Below are 21,204 nucleotides of genomic sequence, written 5' to 3'. Positions count from 1 at the left end.
CTTTGCAAGACACAAATGAATTAAATTTGTTCTCAAATAGCGATCAATTCTTTTTCCCTTCAATGCGTTGTCTCGATTGAATCAACAAATCCCAACAACCCCAACTTGAACTTGCCACAAACCAAAATTGATCGTATTCATATCACAAAAGGCAATATTACTCTATAAGACAACCAACTTATTTGTTAGGTGGAAAATCAACAAAGATGCATATCCACAAAGCATAGTAAAGCATGATTGAAGGTTTACTAATTCCAATTTCCCAAATACCTAAATTTAGTCTTCATATACAAGCAAGCAAGCAGCCTCCTCAAACAATACAAATTTAAAAATAAAATAAAAAAAGATAAAGATTAAAGATTACATACGAAAGTCCAAAATGCAAACTACATTGTTTGAAAAACATGCACCAATCTTATCACCTTCTTTGTTCCAGCAAACTTCAAATATCCCACCACTCCCAACATATGTTTTCACCACTTTGGCTTCCTTCACAGACCATATGTGCATGCATTTATCCAATGACCCACTCGCCAAATACTCCCCATTTGGACTGAATGCCACCGAATATACCGGATCCCTTCATCCATTCAATTCAACATATAATTAATACCATATATTCCAAAACACAACATAATTAAAAATGAAATAATTGTGTAGTAGAGTAGTTACCCATGTGCAACTAAGCTGTGGAGGAGGCTCCCTGTTTCCACGTCCCATAGCTTTATTGTTGAATCAAACGATGCACTGTTTTTTTTTTTTTTTTTTTATATATAAAGAGATCAACATCATGAAAAATACTGAATAAATAAATAAATAAATAATATTTACCTTGCTAGCACTAGCGGCTGGTTAGGGTTATTTGTTCCTGGGCCTGTTGGGCTCCATCTTATGGTGTATATTTCCTGCATATTAATTTATATTTAATATTTTATAATTAAAAACAAAAATAATCATATGTTATGATTCATATGTCATACTCATACCTTTGTATGTTCCTTTAAATCATGCAAACAGGTGTCCTGCTTTACGCTCCATATCTGTGTCATAATTAATTTTAAGTAATTAATATATAGAAAAAAACAAATTCACAATAAAAAAAAATAATTACCTTTGCGGTAGAATCATCTGAGCATGAAGCCAGAAGTGTACCAGTAGGATCCCATTTGATGGCATTCACTTCACCCTGGTTGTAAGTAACATTAACATATTATTAATTAATAATATAATTCAATAAAAAATTTATAGATATTAATTTTTTTTTTGTTATACCTGATGGCCCACAAAAGTTTTAACTGGTCGATTATCTCCAACTTTACAGACATAAATCATGTTGTCAGTTGAGCAAGTTGCAAATGAGACATTGTTGCGCCAATCAACATCAAGAGTAGGAGCTGCAGTTTTTTTTTTTTTTAAATAAGTTAAATTAAATATAACAAAACATAAATTTTAAAAATAAAAAGAAAGAAACAAAATACCTGCATGAAACTCAAACTGTTGTTTCCATTCTCCAGTCTTAATGTCCCATACAATTGCTGTTTTGTCTACACTGCCACTTAAAAGATAGTCTCCTTTCTTGTTCCATTTTAAAGAGAATATTGGCCCCTTATGTTTTGTTAATGTACTCATCAGCTCCCCTAAATAAATAAACCTAACTTAATTTTATTTTAAAAAAACCTATATTGAAAATGCAAAAATGTAATTTAATTAAATTTACCATCTTTACTCCATATTCTGGCTTGTCCATCATAAGAACCTGTTGCAAGTAAAGTTCCATCACCCTACATTACAAATTTCATTTATCAGTATGAGATGCAACAGTAAAAAGTAAAAATTTAAATAAAAAAAAAAATAAAAAAAGACTCACATTCCAGTCAAGTGTGGTTACATCTTTGCTCTTATCATTTGTTCTACCTCTGTAGTGTTTCAAAACAGCAACATCTAAGGGGCCTTTTTGTAAATTTGAGCTACAAGGTCCATCACCAATGGTCCAAATTCGAGCTGTGGAATCTCCAGACCTAAATATATAATAAATTCAATTCAGAATCTAGAATTTTCCAATTAATATTTTACTTAAAAATAAAACATCATCATGATCATCTACTTGTAGTTAAATATACCCACCCAGATGCCAAAAGAGAGCCAGTTGGACTCCATGCACATACAAAAACCTGAGACAAATGGTTAAATTAATTTAATATGAAACCATGAATATTGTTTTGAGAGCATTTTAATGCCAAGTACTTTTCTTAGTTAATTAATTCAAATCCATTCCTATTGAAAAAGACTGAATTAAAAAAGAATCAATGTTCTTCAAGAAAAGTTTAAAGCAAGATTTAATGAAATTAAGAATTTACACAGACCTCAGAAGTATGACCTTCTAAAATTGTCACATCAGAGTTGGGGATAACAGAAGGCAAAGCTGTTGAGCTTGTGTCAATCTCCATTGGTTCTGCTCCTATTTCACATAAATGAGGAAAAATAATAATAATAATAATAATAATAATAATAATAATAATATATAAAGCTAGATTTATAAGTTATAAACATTGTAAATCATATTTCTCTAACACAAAGAATGCAAAATTACCTTCTGCAATCACATTTTCTTCAGGTTGGACTCGTATCTTATCCTCAAGATCCTCATTTTTCTTCTCTTTCTCTTTGTGTTTACCCTTATTATCTCTTTCTCTTTCTCTTTCCCTCTCTATCTTCTCTTTCTCCAACTCACGTTCTTTTTCCCTTAGTTGTTTTTCCTTCTCTTTTTCTCTATGTTGTTCTTGCTCAATTCTCTTTTCTCTTTCTCTGTGTTGTCTTTCCTGTTCCTTTTCTTTTTCTCTAGCATGCCCTCGTTCCCTTTCTCTTTCTCTAGCATTTTCCTGTTCATGTTCTTTCTCTCTTTCCTTCACATGTTCTTTCTCCTTTTCTCTTGCATGTTCCTGCTCATGTTCTTTGTTTTTTTCTCTGTTTTTAGTTTTCTGAAGACTTTCTTTCTTCTCCTTTATCATTTTTTGTAGTTCATAAACATCCTTTGTGATGAGATCGATCGGTTGTATGAAAGAGAAATCTTCATCGATATCAGAATCATTCTGGAGACAACCCAAGTCAAATAAACAAAAGTGTTACACACAGTAAAAGGAATAAAGATTGTAACTGTGTGCTTACGCATGTGAGGTTAGCTTCTAGCTCAAGATACTGAATTCCTTTCTGCACAAATGTAACAAGAGCACCAGGTGGAACTAAATTTCCATCTATTGTGCTTTTATTCAGCCCAGCCTCATAACCTAATGTGAAGGCAGTATGTGTGAAACCTGAAAAAACATAGGAGGTTTATATAGATAACTCAAGGGATATATTATACAACATAAAGGGAACAGGTAAAAAAACCCTTTATAGGTCTCATCTTAACAGAAATGCTCTACTAGAATTCAAAACTTCAATTGTGAATCTAACAAGTTGAAAGCATTCTCAAAAATTTCTTGACATTTTGTGCTGAAATTACATGTTTATGACTATTGTTATCATGTAATCCAACCTTGTTAGCTCATGCATTATCAAGATATCGAAGCAACCACGTTATAAAAAGTGTCAGGGTGTGGTGATAATTAAAAAACTTCAATGACAAATTGGATGGTGTTATACACTTTCTGTAAGTAGTATTTCGACCCTTACATACATGGGTTTCACGAAATAATCTAATGGAATACAACTTCCAGTTCAGGCACAAAAATAGAAGTCAATCACAAACTTTGAGATCGCAAGAGAGTGAAACTAATTATAAAATTCTGTATTTATATCATCAGTCCCAGTAGTTGTAGTCTTATAAATCCGTTAGATTTCAAAATCGCTCTGCTTTACCCCACCCCACCGTATGTCGTGAATCATACGAGTGTTTTGAGCATAACCTAAACCCCATGGTACTCCTGTAAATCCCAATTCTTTAAAATGCTAGATGTCACTAAAATCAACAACGCTAATATCATAAAATTAGTTAACTTTCAGTGACCTAGAGCCTAAAATAGTCTATTGACCCCCGATTTTTGAAAATCCAAGCAAAACAAACCGAAAAGGAGAAACACATTTTCTTAATTCAGCAACAACTGAAAAAAAAAAAAAAAAACATAAAAATAATAAAGTGGAGTAAGAACAGACCTGATTCGTGTAGATAACGGTACACTAGATAGTTCAACTCTCGCGAATTGATGTTAATCATTGCGAAATCATCAACATTCAAGCCCTAATTCGATTTATTCCAGATGTAATTGCTCGAATTGGGATAAAATTAGACAGGGCTCGAAAGGGCGGAAGAAGGGTTTTGGAGTGACGGGGGGTTAAAAAGGGGGAAGATGATTCTCAAATGGGCAAAACCCGAAAGAGTTTTTTGGGTGCTCAAATGGGGTTGATACGATGACCGGTCTAATAGCAACTATTTTACGAAACCGATTTATGGTTTTGCTATATATAAAAGAACGAGAAATTAATATCCTATCTTATTTTAATGATTTTTCATAACAAGTATATTAAAATTTTATTAAATATGATAATTGTTATAGTTCTAAATACGTAGAAAGATGATAGGAAAAAAAAAATAAAAGAATATTTAATTTCTCATAAAAGAAAAATACATATTAAATAGGTGTTCACTCATATAAAAAATCAATATATATATATATATATATATATATATATATATATATATATATATATATATATATATATATATATTATGGTTGTTCACTATTTGGTTATAATCGAATTATTCAATCGAACAATTTGAATTAAACTATTTTGTTTGGATATATAGATTTTTGAATTGATTTTAAGCTAAACCGAATTATTATTTTTGATTTCGGATTGGTTTGGTTTATAAAATAAGAATCGAATAGTCTAGAAAAACCGAATAACAACTTATTATTTATCTTTTATATATATTTTTAATCATTTATAAAATTACAAAAGTATTTCTTAAGTATTAGAAAGATTCATCCAAAATAATTCATTAATATGCACTTTTTATCAAAAGTTTTTTTTATCAATGAAATATTAAACTATAATCAATTTTTCTTAATAGTTATCTATAATTATATATCATAACTAATTTTTTTAGTTATTTTTATAGAGTTGACTAATATTTAAGTTATATTTTTTTAAAATGTCTCGCCTCTTAAAAACCAAATTGTAAAAACAGATCCAATTAAATTATAATTTGGTTGGATTATATCAGATTTGAATTTAGTTTGGATTATTCGGATCTATGTTTTGAAAATCGAAATCTATTTTGATTTATTTAATTAAATCGGATCAAGCCGAACCAACAAAGACCCCTATATACACTCATTCATTGAATACATTAAATAATCTAACTTATTTAATAAATAAGAATAGTTTTTTCTATGCCACATATCACTTTAATAGACCTTTTGTTTAAGATTGACACATTTCATTTTGTTATGCATTTGCTGTTTTTTTTTTCAACATTGAATAAAAAAATTACATTGTTTTGATATGAGTTTTGTTTGAAAACAATGATTTCTTTTAATTTAAAAAATGATAATTTTTACCGTGATTTTGAGATGTTACAGTTAACTTAAACAAACTATTTTTACATGCTTATTTTTATGTATGCGTGGGTATGTTCGAGGAGGTCAACATTTCAATGTAAAATTAGAACTTTCGTTCGTAAATTTTTAAAAAAAACTTTCTTGTTTTTTGTATGTGTTAGTATAAATTCAAGTTTGTCTACGTTTCGATTTAATTTTTTATGTTTTCGTGCTTATTTTTATATACTATTTCTACGTATGAGTCGGGTCACATATAATACATTTTATTTATTTAAACTTTCGTTCCTTAACTTTAAAAAATATTACTTACTTACTTTTGTGTATGTGTCGGTATAAATTTCAATTTCTTTATGTTTTCATGCTTATTTTTATGTTCATTTAGTATGTATGAATTTAATCACATATAATATGTTTTCACCAAAAGGCTTCTAGTCTAACAATATCAGGTGGTGCCCTCCTTCGTTGAGGTCGAAGGTTCAAGTCTCGTCGTGAACGTAGCTGAATTTAGGTGTTAATTTAGGAGTAGATTATATATTATATTTGTCGGTTAAAAAAAACCATATAATATATTTATTAAATTTGCCAAAAGTTTGAAGATTTAAATTAAAGAAAGTAATTAAGAAATTCAATTTGGAGCAAAATAAAAATATTAAAATATTAAATTCATGTGTATAAAATTATTTATATTTCTTAAACTAAACAAAAATATTAATTAATTTATGTCAATAGTATAAACAGACAATATAAACATAAGATATAAAAATATAAATATTTTATTTAAAATGGTAATTTTTAATACATAGTAACTAATAATAAAATATAATAATTATTTCATCGTAAGAAACCATTCACCAAAAACAACTATATATCACCGCCGTTTTGCACGGGCACATATATATATATATATATATATATATATATATATATATATATATATATATATATATGAGAAAACTACAAAAATGATTCATGTGGTTGACAAAAAACTACAATTTTAGTTAAAAAAAAGTTTGGACTTGTACCAGTGGTCTAATTTTGGATCTTTTTGTGGTTTTGGTCAAAATCTCACTTAAAAATAATATGTTACCCCTATTGATTCCTTTAGCTTTTTAATATTTATTTTATTATCTTAATAATTAAATAATAATAAAAAGGTCGCCAAAACTCTCTCTCTCTCTCTCTCTATCTCTCTCTCTTCCCCTTCCTTGTTTAGAGACCCGACAACCACCACAGTCACCAACATGCACTATCTTTCACCGCTGACAACCACCATTGGGCACCGTCCTTCATATCCGACAACCACTACCAACACTACCATTCACCTCCTACAACCATCATAGTTACCACCTGCACCAAATAAAAAAAACTGAAATCAAAACTCAAAACCAAACCTAAAATCAAACTATTAAACCAAAAACGAAAACATAATATCACACCAAAATAAAACATGAAATCGAAGCTGTCAAACAACCAAAATCAAAGATGAAAATCAAACCTTATAATTAAATTTGAAATCAAACATAAGAACCTAACCTAAAATTGGCATTTACGTCACTGTACAAATTAGAAAATCTAACCAAAATCAAAATAAAACATGGAAATTAAACTTGATGAAATCTGGTAAGTGAGTTTTGCTTCACAAACCCAAGCAACAATTATGATATTGATTTATACACACAAATACCCCCTCCCCCGACACACACACAAACACATACAAAATCAAATGTACTATGGCCTAAAAAAACATACCCGAGTTTAGAGTAGCTAGTCGGAGGAGTTACGAAATCACTAGAATATTCATTCAACCACATGATGAATCTAATAACTGGTTTTGACATGGTAGCTAATATGACTGAAGAACAAAACCAAGCTTTTACAATCCCCAAGCATAACTGAAAATGAGTTGTTTCCGAGATTCAAATGGTAAGATTCGATAACTGATTGATGGTTGTCGGTATTTCACCAGCCAATTTGCTGTTAGAAAGAGAAATCCAATTCAAATTGGTCTGGTTGCTTAAACCATTTGGTGTTGATCCGGTTAAAAAGTTAAAATTTCAAATTCGCATTCAATGATTCAAAGTTAAATAACCATTAAACTTTTCAATGGAATTTTTCTAATTCTTAAATAAATATTACAAATTGACTTTTGTAGTGTTCTATTAAACATTGTAGAGTGCATTATATTGTAGGAAAGAAAATAATAAAATATTAAGAAATGTAGTGATTATGAACTTCACTGTGTACACCTTTAGTTTTTATATCCATAATTTTAGATTTTCAATTTTTTTTTCTAACAATCTATTCTAATAAATGAAAATTTTTTTGCCACATGTCACACTCACATTGATTTGACCATATGTCATTTTGTGATTATTTTCAATTAAATTTTTTCCACATGATATTTTATGGTTTTTTCCAGTTAATAAATTTCACATAATACTTAAATGTAATAATTGCAATAAATATAATAATAAATGCATATCAATTTTAATAATTGACTTTCCTTCTAATTTCAAAATTTCAAAATTAAAATTTTATTAGTTTCCTTTGTTTATTTATCTAAATTATTTGTTTAAATTTAAAAGATAAAAAATCATTTTAATTTTAATAATTCAATATTTTTCTAATTTTTTTTAATAAATTCAAACTTTTTTTCAAATGTTTAGAATTTTCATATTTATTTTTATTTTAAATAAACACATGTAATAGTACATGGTCTTAAATAAAATTGTTTATGAAATGACATATAATCACTAAAATAAAAGACAAACAAGGTAATTAAAATTAAAATATATTAATATTGAGGTATATGAAAACAAAACACCATTTTCATAGCTGACTAAGAACAAGACTCATTCTTTGCCGTCCTCTACACATTGCCTCCAAAGGCTCTTGTTTAGGCATGGTTAGACCTTTCCCTTCCGACAAACCCACCAGCTCTTCCCCAACTCTTTTCCATTCAAAACACTGAATCAACGACGCCAACGCCAAACTCACCACCCTATTCGCAAGCCCTGAACCAGGACACTGCCGACGTCCCATTCCAAACGGAATAAACCGATACCCCTCATTTGCATTTCCCATTCCTTCAAACCTCTCTGGCTTGAAACTTAACGGATCCTCCCACACTTTCGGGTCCCTATGGATACCCCATGCATTCACCAACACCATCGTGCCACGTGACACGTCGAATCCTCCAATCGTGCAGTCTTCTGAAGGCTCGTGTGGCACCAACAATGGTGCTACCGGGAACAGTCTAAGAGATTCGTTCACGATGCATTGAATGTATGGAAGATTTGGAAGATCGGTCTCTTCTACCAAACGTTCATGTCCAATGTGCTCATCGATCTCTTCTCTAGCTTTTTCCAACTCTTTTGTGTGATTCAGTAGAAGCGACATTGCCCATTCTATTGTTCCCGACGATGTGTCTGTTCCGGCGAGTAGCAATGTCTACACAAAAAGATTAATTATGCCATCAAGTTACAAAAATTAATTAACCTGAAAGAATATATTTAATTAATGCGATTGAGCTTACATACCAGTATATTGCCTTTGATTATATCATCGGTGTAGTATTCTGGTTCTGATTCCTGCAAAGAAAGCATAGCGTCGATGAATGTCTTGGGCTTTCCTTCCTCGGAAGAAGAATTCCGGCGTTTGCTCCGACGTTCTTCTATCAGGCTTTGTGAAAAGGTATCGGTTTCCTTTTGCAACATCGAAAGCTTTTTATTCAAACCCTGAATATCAATCCATTCTAAAAGAGGGATGAAGTCAGCTGGATTTGATGCCCCACTGATTTCGAATACATCCCTTATTATATCCCTGAACTTCTCAGCTTCTTTATAGTCCGCCACCTCCGTTCCATAGAACCGTTTATCGGCGACTACCCTCATGACTATATTAAACGATACAGCTTGAATTCTTGATCTCATTTCTACTCTCGCGAAATCTTTAGTTCCGGAATCTTGGAACAGAGACTTAACTAATGATCTTGCTTCATCATGTCGGACTCCCATGTAAGCCTTGAGTCTGGTTGTTGAGAAGAGTTCAAGGGTGGTAATACGGCGGAGGTCTCTCCAGAGACGGCCGTAAGGTACAGCACCAAGTGTGGTGTGGTCGTAGTCAAGATATTTGCCGCTTAGAAGAAGTGGTCTATTGGCTAACACGATGTCGTTTCTGGTGAAACACTCTTCGACAGCTGATGGAGAGGTTACTACGAGCACAGGGCGATTGCCAAAACGAAGAGCCATAACAGGACCATACTTGGAAGAAAGCTGCTCAAGCACTCTATGAACAGGTCCTTTGGTAATCAGATGAAGATGGCCGATTATTGGAAGAGAAGGTGGACTTGGTGGTGGATTTCTCACCTTTCTGCGTATAAGAAACCTGTAAAGATAGATAAGAAAGATCAAGGATGAAAAAGAAGTGAGGAGAATATGAGTTTGATCCATTAGTTATCTCTGTGCGTGTGTCGTTAAGGTGTTGCAGTGTATATGGACTTATATATACACACGTACATATATATAGTAAGAGAGATAGACAGAGTGCTTGTGTATCACGGTGGAGATGTGGGGCTACTGTGGCTCTCCATTACGAGGTTGTCTGCATATGAATATGATATTATATTATAATATACAGATAGGATCTGTTTGAATTAAGCTGTTTTCTTGAATGGTTCACAACACTGGTTGCAAGAAAAGCAAGATACGTGATGTCATTGATTACGCTATCTTTTTTACTTCTCCATCAAGAAAAAATGTTTCTCAGACAAATTTATTGACTAAGATAGTAAGATGACGAGATAATTTTTCTAGTATTGACTATTCCCAATAATCCATATTTTCGGTAATATCACAAATAAAACTCATTTCATTATTAGGGCATCCAGAATACATTGAACTCTATAAAGTTCAATGGAGTGACACGTCATCATCCACTATTCATACAACTCTATTCTTTTTATCCCACAATGCATTAAACTCTACGGTGCTGTTTGTTTTTCTGAAGCCAAAATATCTGCAGTCTGCGGACCACATCTGCAAGCCTTTGCAGTAGAAGAGGTGGACCAAACGTCTGCAGTTTGCAATAAGAAGACTGTTTGTTTTTTAACGTCTGCAGACTGCTGAAATAAACTGAAATTTTAAATAAAATGATTTTACAAACATAAAATGATTTTCCAACACCAACATTTTAATAATAATAGTCTTATAACATTGAAAATAAAATTCATGCATCTAAATTAGTCATACAATAAAAAAAAAATTGGTTTTACAATAACAATTTCTTTTAAAACAATTCAATCTATATTGTGCATCAACTGATCAACAATTTCATCCCGTAACTGAGTCATATATTCACGGTCTGCTGTAGTACCATGTGTTGGAATCCCGTCTTCATCATCATCAACGCCCACATTGTTATTTCGAAACGAGACATTGGGTTCATCGTATCGTGCAAAATACTCATCACTCATTCCTTCTCTCCTTATAAAATTATGAAGTGCGAAACATGCCATGGCAATGTTTCTTTGTGTCACAAACGGGAATGTTGCCATTCTCTTCAATATAGGGAAGCGTGCTTTCAAAACACCAAAAGCACGCTCAGTGACATTTCGAAGTTTTGCATGTCCATGGTTAAATTTTTCCTTATTGGTCAATGCACGTCTTTGACGAAAATCTCCAAGCCAATACCTCACATTACGATAAGGGGCCATAAATCCTCGAGTGTGTGCATACGCGGCATCACAAAGATAATACTTGTCTGTAAAAAATGCAAAACACTAATCAATTTTCAAACTAAGATAAAAGTATTTAAAAAAAAACAAAAACTTACCAGGTGGTGGAAACGGGAATGATGATTGTGGATCGGTTATTGCTTCTGATAATATTCTAGAGTCATGCGCTACCCCTTCCCACCCGGCCACAACAAATGTGAAAATCATATTGAAGTCACAAATTGCCAATACGTTTTGGTAGCAGTCTCCCTTTCCCCTACTTCTATATAAGTCTTGTTTCTTAGTAGGGACAACATCATGTATCAAAGTGTCATCAAGTACACCAACCGCCCCTTTGAAAACCCGTCGTAGCCTCCTATTATGTCCTGGAATGTTTGGATTCGGATTAAAAGAAGTTGGTAGTATAACATCTTGTGCGAAAAGCATCATTTTTTCCAACACTTCATAAAAAAATTTATGAATTGTTTGCTTCGAGTGTTGAAATCTCCGCTTGATAATCACGTAACGTTGATTATGACCGATCATCATAAAAAACATGGCCATCTTTTCCTCAACCGATACATGTTTGTTGTCCTTTAATGAGTAATTTGCTCTAAAATGAGCACATAGTCGTACAAAAGAGTCACGGGACATGCGTAGTACTTCAACACATTGTAAACGATTAATTACGGTGTAACAACTCCAATGTGTATTCATGTCCTGTCATTTCCGAATCATTATCCCGCAATCGTTTCACACCCCTCTTCCAAAAAAACGGATGTACAGGTACATAAGAATTACGAGAAGTAACTTTTGATCGTGATCCATTATGAACCTAAAATCAACAAACTAGAACTTTAAAAAACATTACATAAACTATATTTGACGTAGCAAATAAACATTACATTAATCATATTTCAAGTACCAAAAAAACATTAGATAAACCATATTCCAAGTAGCAAAATAACAAAAAAATAGTTCCAAGAAAGGCAAAAAGACCTAATAAAATAGTTCCAACAAAGGCAAAAAGACCTAACAAATAGTTTCAACACTAGAAAAATCATCGGACAATCTTTCCATCCTTCAAAACTCCTAAACTTGTACCCTTCATCTCAAGCCATCCTCGTAAAATCTCGGGAACATCGGGCAAATGCATCCACATCTCTCTCATGTTCATGGTCCCTCCAAAAATATGATATGCAACAAAGCGTAAAGGATCGGTAGGGCCTAACTGAAGCACCTCTAACTTCTCTAAACATTGAGGGATCGTATACCCTTTAGTCAAACTTTGTAGAGCTTTTTTCATTTCTAATGCTAAATCGTCACCAGTAATAGAAGTTCCATCAGGTGAAGAAGTAGACGGTGAGGCACTAGGAGGTATAGGAGTTGAGGGTTTAGCCCTTTTGTTGGGGTTACCAGATGGTGAAGCAACAGAAGGTGAGGCACTAGGAGGTATAGAAGTTGAGGGTTTAGCCCTTTTGTTGGGGTTACCAGATGGTGAAGCAGCAGAAGGTGAAGCTGCATAAGGGGAAGCAGCAGAAGGTGGTGGCTCATGGTGGGAAGTGTCATCACCATCATCATCTATTGCATGAAAAGGGGTGGCGGTAATCTGAAGTGGTGGAAGACGACAAGAGGATGCTCCAGCTACTGATGATGATTGGGTTGAGTAACTCCTAAAATTACCAGTAGCATTATTTCCATCAAAAAGACGTGCACAAAGATCTGGAAAAAGGCAGTGGAATTGTTCTTAACGAAGCAGCCTTCGGATGCCCCTAAACCCAAATGTAACAAAAAATAGTATAAGAATATTTGGCAACTTCAAACGTAAATTTTTAATATATAAATGTGTATATACCTTCTTAAAATCATCCCACTCCTCGGCTGTTAAGTTAAAAGTGTTTGTTTGAGAGTTGTATATATTACCAGTTTTGTTTTTTAAATACACCCATCCTGTGTATTTGGCTTTCAGATTGTCATATGCGTTTTTCATTTGTTTTTGACTCAACTCAAACCCAAATTTCTCCTTAAGAACTCTTCCAAGCGTTATCCATGAGTCTTTCTGCAAACTTAATCCTTTTCTACCGACACTCTCTACTTCTTCAATACAAGTATCTAATAAGCATTTTAAATGCTCATTGGTCCATTGTTGTTTTTCTCCCATTTCTAATAAGCAATATAACATAGACAATAATAATTTCATAAGGTATTGTAGCATTCACAAATTGACAAATATGATTTCATAATGTATTGCATATCATACACATTACAACAAAAAATAATGATTTGAAACAATCAAGAGTTTTTTCAAAACCAAAAAACAATAAACACTCCACATCTAAAGTGTGATTTTCACGTGACTTGTTAGATATCGTTAGTTGACTGCATTATTTCACATTTTCAGCACAAATTTTCACAGCAATAAACAATTCACAATTCACAGCATATTCAGCCTCCTATTTCAGCAAAAAAAAAACAGCTTCCTATTTCAACAATTTGAAACATTTTTTAGCATATTCAACACATTCTAACACCAATTTCAGCAAAAAAAATATTACTTTCAGCAACATTTATAACCATTTCAGCAAAAAAAAAAAAAAAAAAAAAAACAATGAAATAACAATTTTCATCAACATTTAACAACAAATTGAACAATTTAAAACAAATTTTAACAACATTTAACAACAATTAACAACAAATTGAAGCACTAGAATTTTCTGCAACATTTATCAACAATTAACAACAATCCAACAATTTGAAGCAAGAATAATCCTCAATTAACAACAATTTATCAACAAATTAGTGTATTAGTGAGTTTTCCAGCAATAGTAATCAACAATTTCATGTTGGAATTGGAAAAAAAATGATCGAAACAAACCTTTTTTGTTGTTGTTCGCTGTTGGTCGGAGGTGCCTGCTCGCCTGGACGATCAAAGGCGGCGACTGGCGCTGCTAATCGGAGGATGGCGACGACCGGCGATGGTAATCGGAGGTTGACGATCGATTGAAGATGGATTTTTTGTTGCTGTTCGTTGTTGGTCGTTGTTTGTCGGAGATGCCCACTCGCCTGGACGATCGAAGGCGGCGACTAGCGGTGCTAATCGGAGGATGGCGGCGACCGGCGGTGGTAATCGGAGGTTGACGATCGATTGAAGATGGAGTGGTCAAGGTATCGGTTGGGATGTTTTGACGATGGAGGCGCAAACAAAAGAAAAAGAAAGAGACGCGTTTTTTTTTAGGTTAAAATCAATTCGCAGACCTTAGAAGAGGCTGACCCAAGTCTGTGTGGTGAAGACCTCGTGCAGACGTTTTTATGTTTGCGCACTTCAGAAAAACAAACACACTGCAGACGTCTAGGTCTGCGCGTGGTCTGCGCCGCGCAGACAGAAGACACCGCACAGATCTTCAAAGAAAAAACAAACGCCCCCTACAAATTCAATGGAACATATTAAAAGAGTATTTATTTAAAGATTTAAATACTTTCTTTTTTCCCATTGAAGAGTTCAATGGTCATTGAACTCCAAATCCATTGAATGCCAAGGTGGCATTTCACAATGGTGGAGTTGTATCCATTGAATAACAAGTAGGTATGACACATCATTCAACTCTTCCATTAAACTCACCATTGTGGATGCTCTTAGATCATAGATGGAACAAATCACTATAATCTTCTTTTAACAAGGTGATTTTTGAAAGAAAAACAAATCCAAAAAAGTCAACTCGCCAAAAAAAAAATGCATGGTATCACGCAAACCATTAGCTAAATATCAAATTCGCAGCAAAGTTTAGCTTGATTTTTGTCATAAAAAAAATGTAAAGTCTTGTTTGGCAAAATTAGTTCGTAGTTGGAGGTTAAAACCTAGTATCTTGTAGTTGGAAGCTAGAAGCTGTAACTTTTATTTATGTTTAAGTGTATGACAAAAGTAGTTGTTAGCTTTTAAACGTGTAAAATTAGATAAAAACTAAAACCCAAAAACTCACAAAAGCTAATTGAAGTAGTAGCTTTTGGATTCGAAGCTTTTTATTTAAAATAAGAGCTAAAATGTCTATTGTCAAAGGAAACATTATTTTTTTAAGCTTTTTCTTGAAAGATAAAAGTTAAAAGTTTTTAAAAAGCTTCGTTTCAAACACACTCTAAGGTTGTGTTTGACGCACCACAATTAACTGATAATCTAGTTTATTTTTAGAGTTTTTTTAAATTGTGATGTTTGGTAAACCAAAAAGTAGTTTATAAACCAATTTAAAAAAAAAACAACTTGGACTAACTTTCATAAGCTTTTTAAAAAAAATTCAAATATATCATTAATTAATTATAAAAATCATATTTTTCTAAATGCCCTTTTATGCCACTTTATATTTTCCAGATAAACTAGTTTATCGGCTATAATACCAACAAAATTTTATTGGCTATAATACCAACAAAATTTTTTATCGGTTAGCTTTCAATTAACATCTAGTTTTTCAGATGTCAGACAATTTTTCAGTTAGTACGGCAAACATAGCCTAAATTTTTTTGTAAGTAAAAATTAACTCACAATTTTGCAAGCCTTTTTTCACGGATTAGATGGTCATTTTATGAAAAACAGTAAACAGTGTTCATGTGGACATACTTTAAAACAAAATATGTCGTTTTAATGAATAACTAGAAAACATTAAAATACAACCATAATCTAGTGTTGGTCAAGGAACAACGATTGATTGAGTTTGCAACCATTTCTTCACCATATGGCATTCCTTCATTTGCACGATTAATATACTTTTGTTAACAAACCTTATTTTATAATAATTAGGTTTATTTGTTTTTCAGAAAAAATATACAAACATTATCTTTTATCTAAAAAAACGTATAATAAATGATTGAGATAATTTAGATTACTAATAAGCTAACAAGAATTGAAATGATTAATTAGGTTGTCTATATAGAGAAGAAATGTAATATATTCAATAATAAAAATGTTAAGCTAGATTGAATGTTAATAAATATAGTGTATGCAGTGTGGTCCTCCATATCTAAAGCATGAAGTGTGGTCCTCCATATCTAAAGCATGAAACGTAGGAAATAAATCAGTAGAATACTAGAATAGAATAACAAATAAATACGACTCAAACTTATCAATGATTTTCATTGATAGGGTGACGAATTTGAAGTTAGGCAATACTATAAAGCAATCGAAAGAAGGCGAATCCTTTGTGACCTATGTCCAACCTCTCATTACCTAAATTTATGTTATCAATTTTTTGCATTATTGCTTAACGATACTTAGAGACTGTTTATTACTTATTGGGCTTAATGATTCGATGTTAAATACAACAATCGTAGAGGGATGTTTTTGCTTATATAGACAAAATAACTTAATTCATTAAGCCAAATAATCACTACTAGAAACATGACCATAAGCAACGGAATCAGCTACGGATTTTGTCCGTAGCTAATTAGTGACGGCTTACAGAGGGATTAGCGACGGCACATATAAATATTTCGACCAAAATACTTATAGACTTTTATAGATGTATTATCGAGGGATTAACGACTGAACTGTAAGAATTTATCGACAAAAACGGGCACTCACTAATCGGTCGCAAATTAAAAAAATTTAGTGATGGAACAACGACGGACTATTAAAAATCACACACCTTTTTTTTAATCCCTCGCCAATCATCGATCACAGAAAATGGACGCCTCCTTTTTTTTCATTCCCCACTCTTCTTTATTTTTACTTTCCCTCGTTTTCTTTTCCTTCCCTGCTTTTATTTTCATTCCCAAACTCTAAACAATTTTCTCCAAAAACCCTAATCGACCTCTGTCGACTTAAATTCCTCCTCCGCCCGGAAAATCACCTCCACCATCGTCCACCTGCGCGTCCCTCTTTGAAGTATACTTGAAAAGCACAGGAAAACCTTATAAATCACATCCTCGCTTGCTTTCCTCTCGGTCCATTTGCTTTCCTCGTTGAGTCGTCATTCATCAGTTATCGTAAACCTTCCTATTCTGGTTTCTAGTTGTCTGTAAGTTCCATATTCATGTAGCTCTCTTTCTTCTCTTTCATTTTAGATCAAATCAGAACTCATTTTTCTAAGCTCTGCCTTCCTCAACTCCTTAATTTTGATTTTCCTAGGGTTTTCTTGCTGCTTACATACATTTTGTTTTTGCTATTACAATTTAAAGCTCTCGCAGATGAAATTGTATGATATTGATTGGTACCGGGTGTAGGCATTTGACAAGGGGCTCAATTTCAAAACGACAACAATACATGGAGTGGCCGGAAGATGTGTCATCGAAGAAATTAACAACTACACCACTCATGTACTCGACTTTGGCAAACAAACATCTCAGTGTAATTAAATTCCCAAATTTCGTCATCTAATTCTTTGTTTCTAGATTTTATCAACTTTGAAGATGAAAAACATTATGAAATATTTGCAGATAATCTCATAAAAGCACTGCTCTTTCTTTCTTATTTCATGGGAGATATTCCTCAAGTATGTGATAGTAACCAATTTGACTTTATTATCTAACAAGTTAAAAGACTAAATTGCCCCTGTTACGGTCACTACATGTAGGATTCACTTCAGATAGAGGTGGGAACATGATCAATGTTCATATGTAATCTAAATTAAGATTTCTTGTTAAACTAATGATCAAAAATACATACAATACGTTATACAGGTTTGGGATGACAACATAACTAAGACTGCAGAAGAAATATTCTATGATTCTGATGTTGAAAATCTAGTCAAAGCTATTTAGACCAACATAATGGTATTTTACATATTAACTTTACATGACTTGTTTAAGAATTTGAAAGTTTTTTTTTTGGGATTTTAATTAGTATTTTTTATACATTTTGTTTGGCAGAAAGAATGGGCATATCAAGTTCCAACAAGGGAGAGGTGCATCAGAAATCAGAATACTTGTCCCAACTTGTATGTGAAACCGTATATAATACATAGATGCAAAAAACAATTACAAATGAACAATTTTTTTTTTTTATAAATTTGATTACTTTCAACAGATATGCAAGTGAAGGAATAAAAGCAGCATGTAGTTGGGCATACAAAGGAGTTGGGAATGATTTTGTTCATGGAGATGACTACATTTTGTCTTGTTTACCAATTGTTAATTAGCGATTAGCTCAAGGTGGTGATAGATTGTCATTTTGCTTTAAGTTATCAGCAAATACTAATTAAATACTAACATAAGTTATATATATATATATATATATATATATATATATATATATATATATATATATATATATATATATATATATATATGACAAAATTGCAAGAATGGTCCCTGTGGTTAGGTCGAAATTGCCACTTTGGGCCAAACAGATTTGGACTAGCATTAATGGTCCAAAGGTGTTCATTTCTTGCCACTTTAGTCCAATTTCCTTTAAATTTTTATAAAATGACTATTTTGCCCTTTATATTTTTATTTTCTATTTTTTATAATTACAATAACTAAAAAGAAAAGAAAAAAGAAAAATCTATTTGTATTATCACCCCATCCCCTCTCTTTCTCTCTCCCATTAATAAAATTGAAACACCACCAGATTCTGGTGGCTTTGCTGGTGACCGAGGTTTCTGGCAACGAGAGGATTCCTCGCCGGAGATGTTTTTTGACAGCAAACCAGAAGGGTCCGCCATTTTCGTCGGAGCACCGCCATCCTCCTGCCACCTGTTGTCCGGTGCAACACCTTCGCTTCAGACAAGGAAAGATGACGAAGATCTGGTCGAACTCGTCACCTCCTTTACCGTCTTGGATCAACACATCATCGTCAACAAACACCAATGATTGTCAATGTTGTTCATTTCGCATCCGCCGCCACCACCACATGTAAGACACCCTAGCTCCAGAATTCGTGTTTTCAGAAATGCTAGCTTCACATTCTTCTCTCTTCATCTATATCCTTCTATAACGATGGTATGAGCTACTGTCATATCTAGTACCCTAAGCAAATTCTCAAATGCGAAAACGAAGAAATCTAAAGAAATTCCAAAAATGAAGATTGAAGAATGCAAGTTCAAAACGAAGTACAAATCAAAGTTCAATCAAATCAAAAGCCAATTAAAGTCAAATCTGGTGAATGAAGAACTGTGTGAGATGATACTTGTGGCTCTCGAAAAAGTGAAAGCATAGGAGCTGGGCCCCTTCGGGTGGGCTCACTGTTTCAGCGAAAGCTGATTCGCCGTGACGGGTTCTTAAGGATGCGTCGATTCTGATTCTTGGCCATCTAGTCTTAAGGACATGAGATCCGGACTATGTTATTTCGCCCATAAAGCTTAGTAAGGTATAAAGATTAAATAAAACTTTGGTTGGATTATTGGGTTACACCGTTTCGAGTCTTCCTCACATTGAGAGTCTGTGATATGTGGAAGGAAACAGGATGGTTGCCAAGGTATCAATGATCTAAGCCTTAATGATGTAAAGTCTGATCGTACCTTTATTTAGTTACAAAAGTACATATTTTGTGTTTGTTCTTAATCTTCTTTTCTTTTGCTTCATTTTGTTTCTCAAGTGTATTTTGTACATACCTTAAATTTTCATGACATTACATTGCATGCATTCATTCTTAACCTTTAGGATCCTTCATCCCCTTTTCGTTCTAAGTTTCTTTTTGTCATCCAGAAATCGTCATGTTTCGTCTGTTTCTTGTTCTTTCTTGAGGACAAGAAAGGTCTAAGCTTGGGGAGATCTGTTGGGTGCATTTTGTGCACCCTTTTTGCACAACTTTTAGCCCTTTTTCTATGTATATCCTTAGCATAATTTCGTTGTTTTTATTTCATTTTAGCATATCTAGGTTAATTTCTTGAACAACCTTATTTGCACTCTTTCATGTCATTTTCAGGTGAACCGGAGGTTGGAGCATGCTTTTGGAGGTGCTAGGGAGCGTTGGTGAAGATTGCGGGACGATTGGGCAAGAATCAGAAGAATTAGAAAAATCAAGTTTGGACGAGCATTTAGAGGGAAACACGGGGCGTGTTGGGTTTGCATTAGAATCCAACACGGGGCGTGTTTGACAATCAAACAAAATTTTTTGACTTTGATGAACACGACCCGTGTTCATTTAGCCTATATGGACACGGGGCGTGTTGGGCTAGCTGGGCATTTTTGAGCATCGTACTTCAAATTTGGAATAGAGAATTGAAGGGTTGGTTTACAATCAACACGGGTCGTGTTGATTTGCTCTATTTCGACACGGGGCGTGTTCGACTTAAAAAAACTGTCTTTTTGGCAGTTTTTCATCTTTTCTTATTACAGGAATGAGGTCATTTTGGGGGTAAGCAGAGCAGAGAAAATGCATTTTTGGGGATAAGGAGTTGAAGTTTTTAGCAAGGATTGTCCGTTAAACATTTGGAAACATTTTGATTTCATATTTGTAAGCATTTTAATTCTTGATTTCATCTTCTAGATTTCTGGTTTTGTTCTAGTCATGTGTGGCTAGAACTCTAATTTCTCCAACTCATGTTTTGACTTTCTAGTTGTGAATCTAATCATATGACTTGATGTTTGTTCTTAATTTCTATCTAATGAATTTGATTTTGCTTCAATCGAATGTTTGATTCTAATTGTGATCTTATTGGCCATTTGAATTAGGGTTAGGTCATTCAAGTTATCTCTTTTACAAAATCCGTAATTGTTTTGTGAAATTGAACAAGTAACAAGCATTAAATTGATCTCTATTGAATGAATTTAGTGTAAATCTTATTCATACACTTTTACACTCCCGAGCTTATGAGGAGTATTGGGTGTTGTTGGGAACACATAAAGCTTCATGCAATCTTCCAATCTAATTCTAAGAGCTTGTTTAGATTAGGTTAGTAAGGTTAGGATTAATCAAAGAGCTTGTTTTGGTTAATTATTGTGGTGAATGGAAAGTGTTAGAGTTTGTTAACACTTTCAAGTACCAACTTAGATAGAATGAAACAA

At 33.0% G+C, this 21,204-nt stretch overlaps 3 protein-coding genes across 3 annotated transcripts; all 3 read right to left on the bottom strand.

Annotated features, from left to right (window-relative positions):
- Window positions 1-234: 234 nt before the first annotated feature.
- On the bottom strand, window positions 235-4,413 carry HOS15 (WD-40 repeat family protein). The gene is made up of 14 exons (XM_079023116.1): window positions 4,153-4,413; window positions 3,166-3,311; window positions 2,591-3,089; window positions 2,364-2,458; window positions 2,125-2,171; window positions 1,868-2,018; window positions 1,718-1,781; window positions 1,479-1,637; window positions 1,273-1,394; window positions 1,112-1,186; window positions 987-1,040; window positions 832-905; window positions 673-747; window positions 235-580 (listed from the first exon to the last, which is right to left on the bottom strand). The coding sequence occupies exons 1-14, from the start codon at window positions 4,211-4,213 to the stop codon at window positions 361-363; spliced, it is 1,842 nt and encodes a 613-aa protein (XP_078879242.1). The 5' UTR covers window positions 4,214-4,413; the 3' UTR covers window positions 235-360.
- Window positions 4,414-8,336: 3,923 nt separating this feature from the next.
- LOC145079549 (cytochrome P450 81Q32-like) lies at window positions 8,337-10,074 on the bottom strand. Its single transcript, XM_079023115.1, has 2 exons — window positions 9,101-10,074; window positions 8,337-9,011 (listed from the first exon to the last, which is right to left on the bottom strand). The coding sequence occupies exons 1-2, from the start codon at window positions 10,010-10,012 to the stop codon at window positions 8,391-8,393; spliced, it is 1,533 nt and encodes a 510-aa protein (XP_078879241.1). The 5' UTR covers window positions 10,013-10,074; the 3' UTR covers window positions 8,337-8,390.
- Window positions 10,075-10,857: 783 nt separating this feature from the next.
- On the bottom strand, window positions 10,858-11,928 carry LOC145052939 (uncharacterized). Its single transcript, XM_079000875.1, has 2 exons — window positions 11,394-11,928; window positions 10,858-11,321 (listed from the first exon to the last, which is right to left on the bottom strand). Exons 1-2 carry the CDS (start codon window positions 11,926-11,928, stop codon window positions 10,858-10,860), a joined length of 999 nt encoding a protein of 332 aa, XP_078857001.1.
- Window positions 11,929-21,204: the final 9,276 nt, after the last annotated feature.

This window comes from Lactuca serriola, chromosome 1, assembly GCF_051521515.1.
Source record: "Lactuca serriola cultivar US96UC23 chromosome 1, Lser_US96UC23_V15, whole genome shotgun sequence".
NCBI classification, from domain to species: Eukaryota; Viridiplantae; Streptophyta; class Magnoliopsida; order Asterales; family Asteraceae; genus Lactuca; species Lactuca serriola.
The sequence above is the reverse complement of the archived record's forward strand: the minus strand, read 5'-3'. Positions and strand labels throughout refer to the sequence as shown.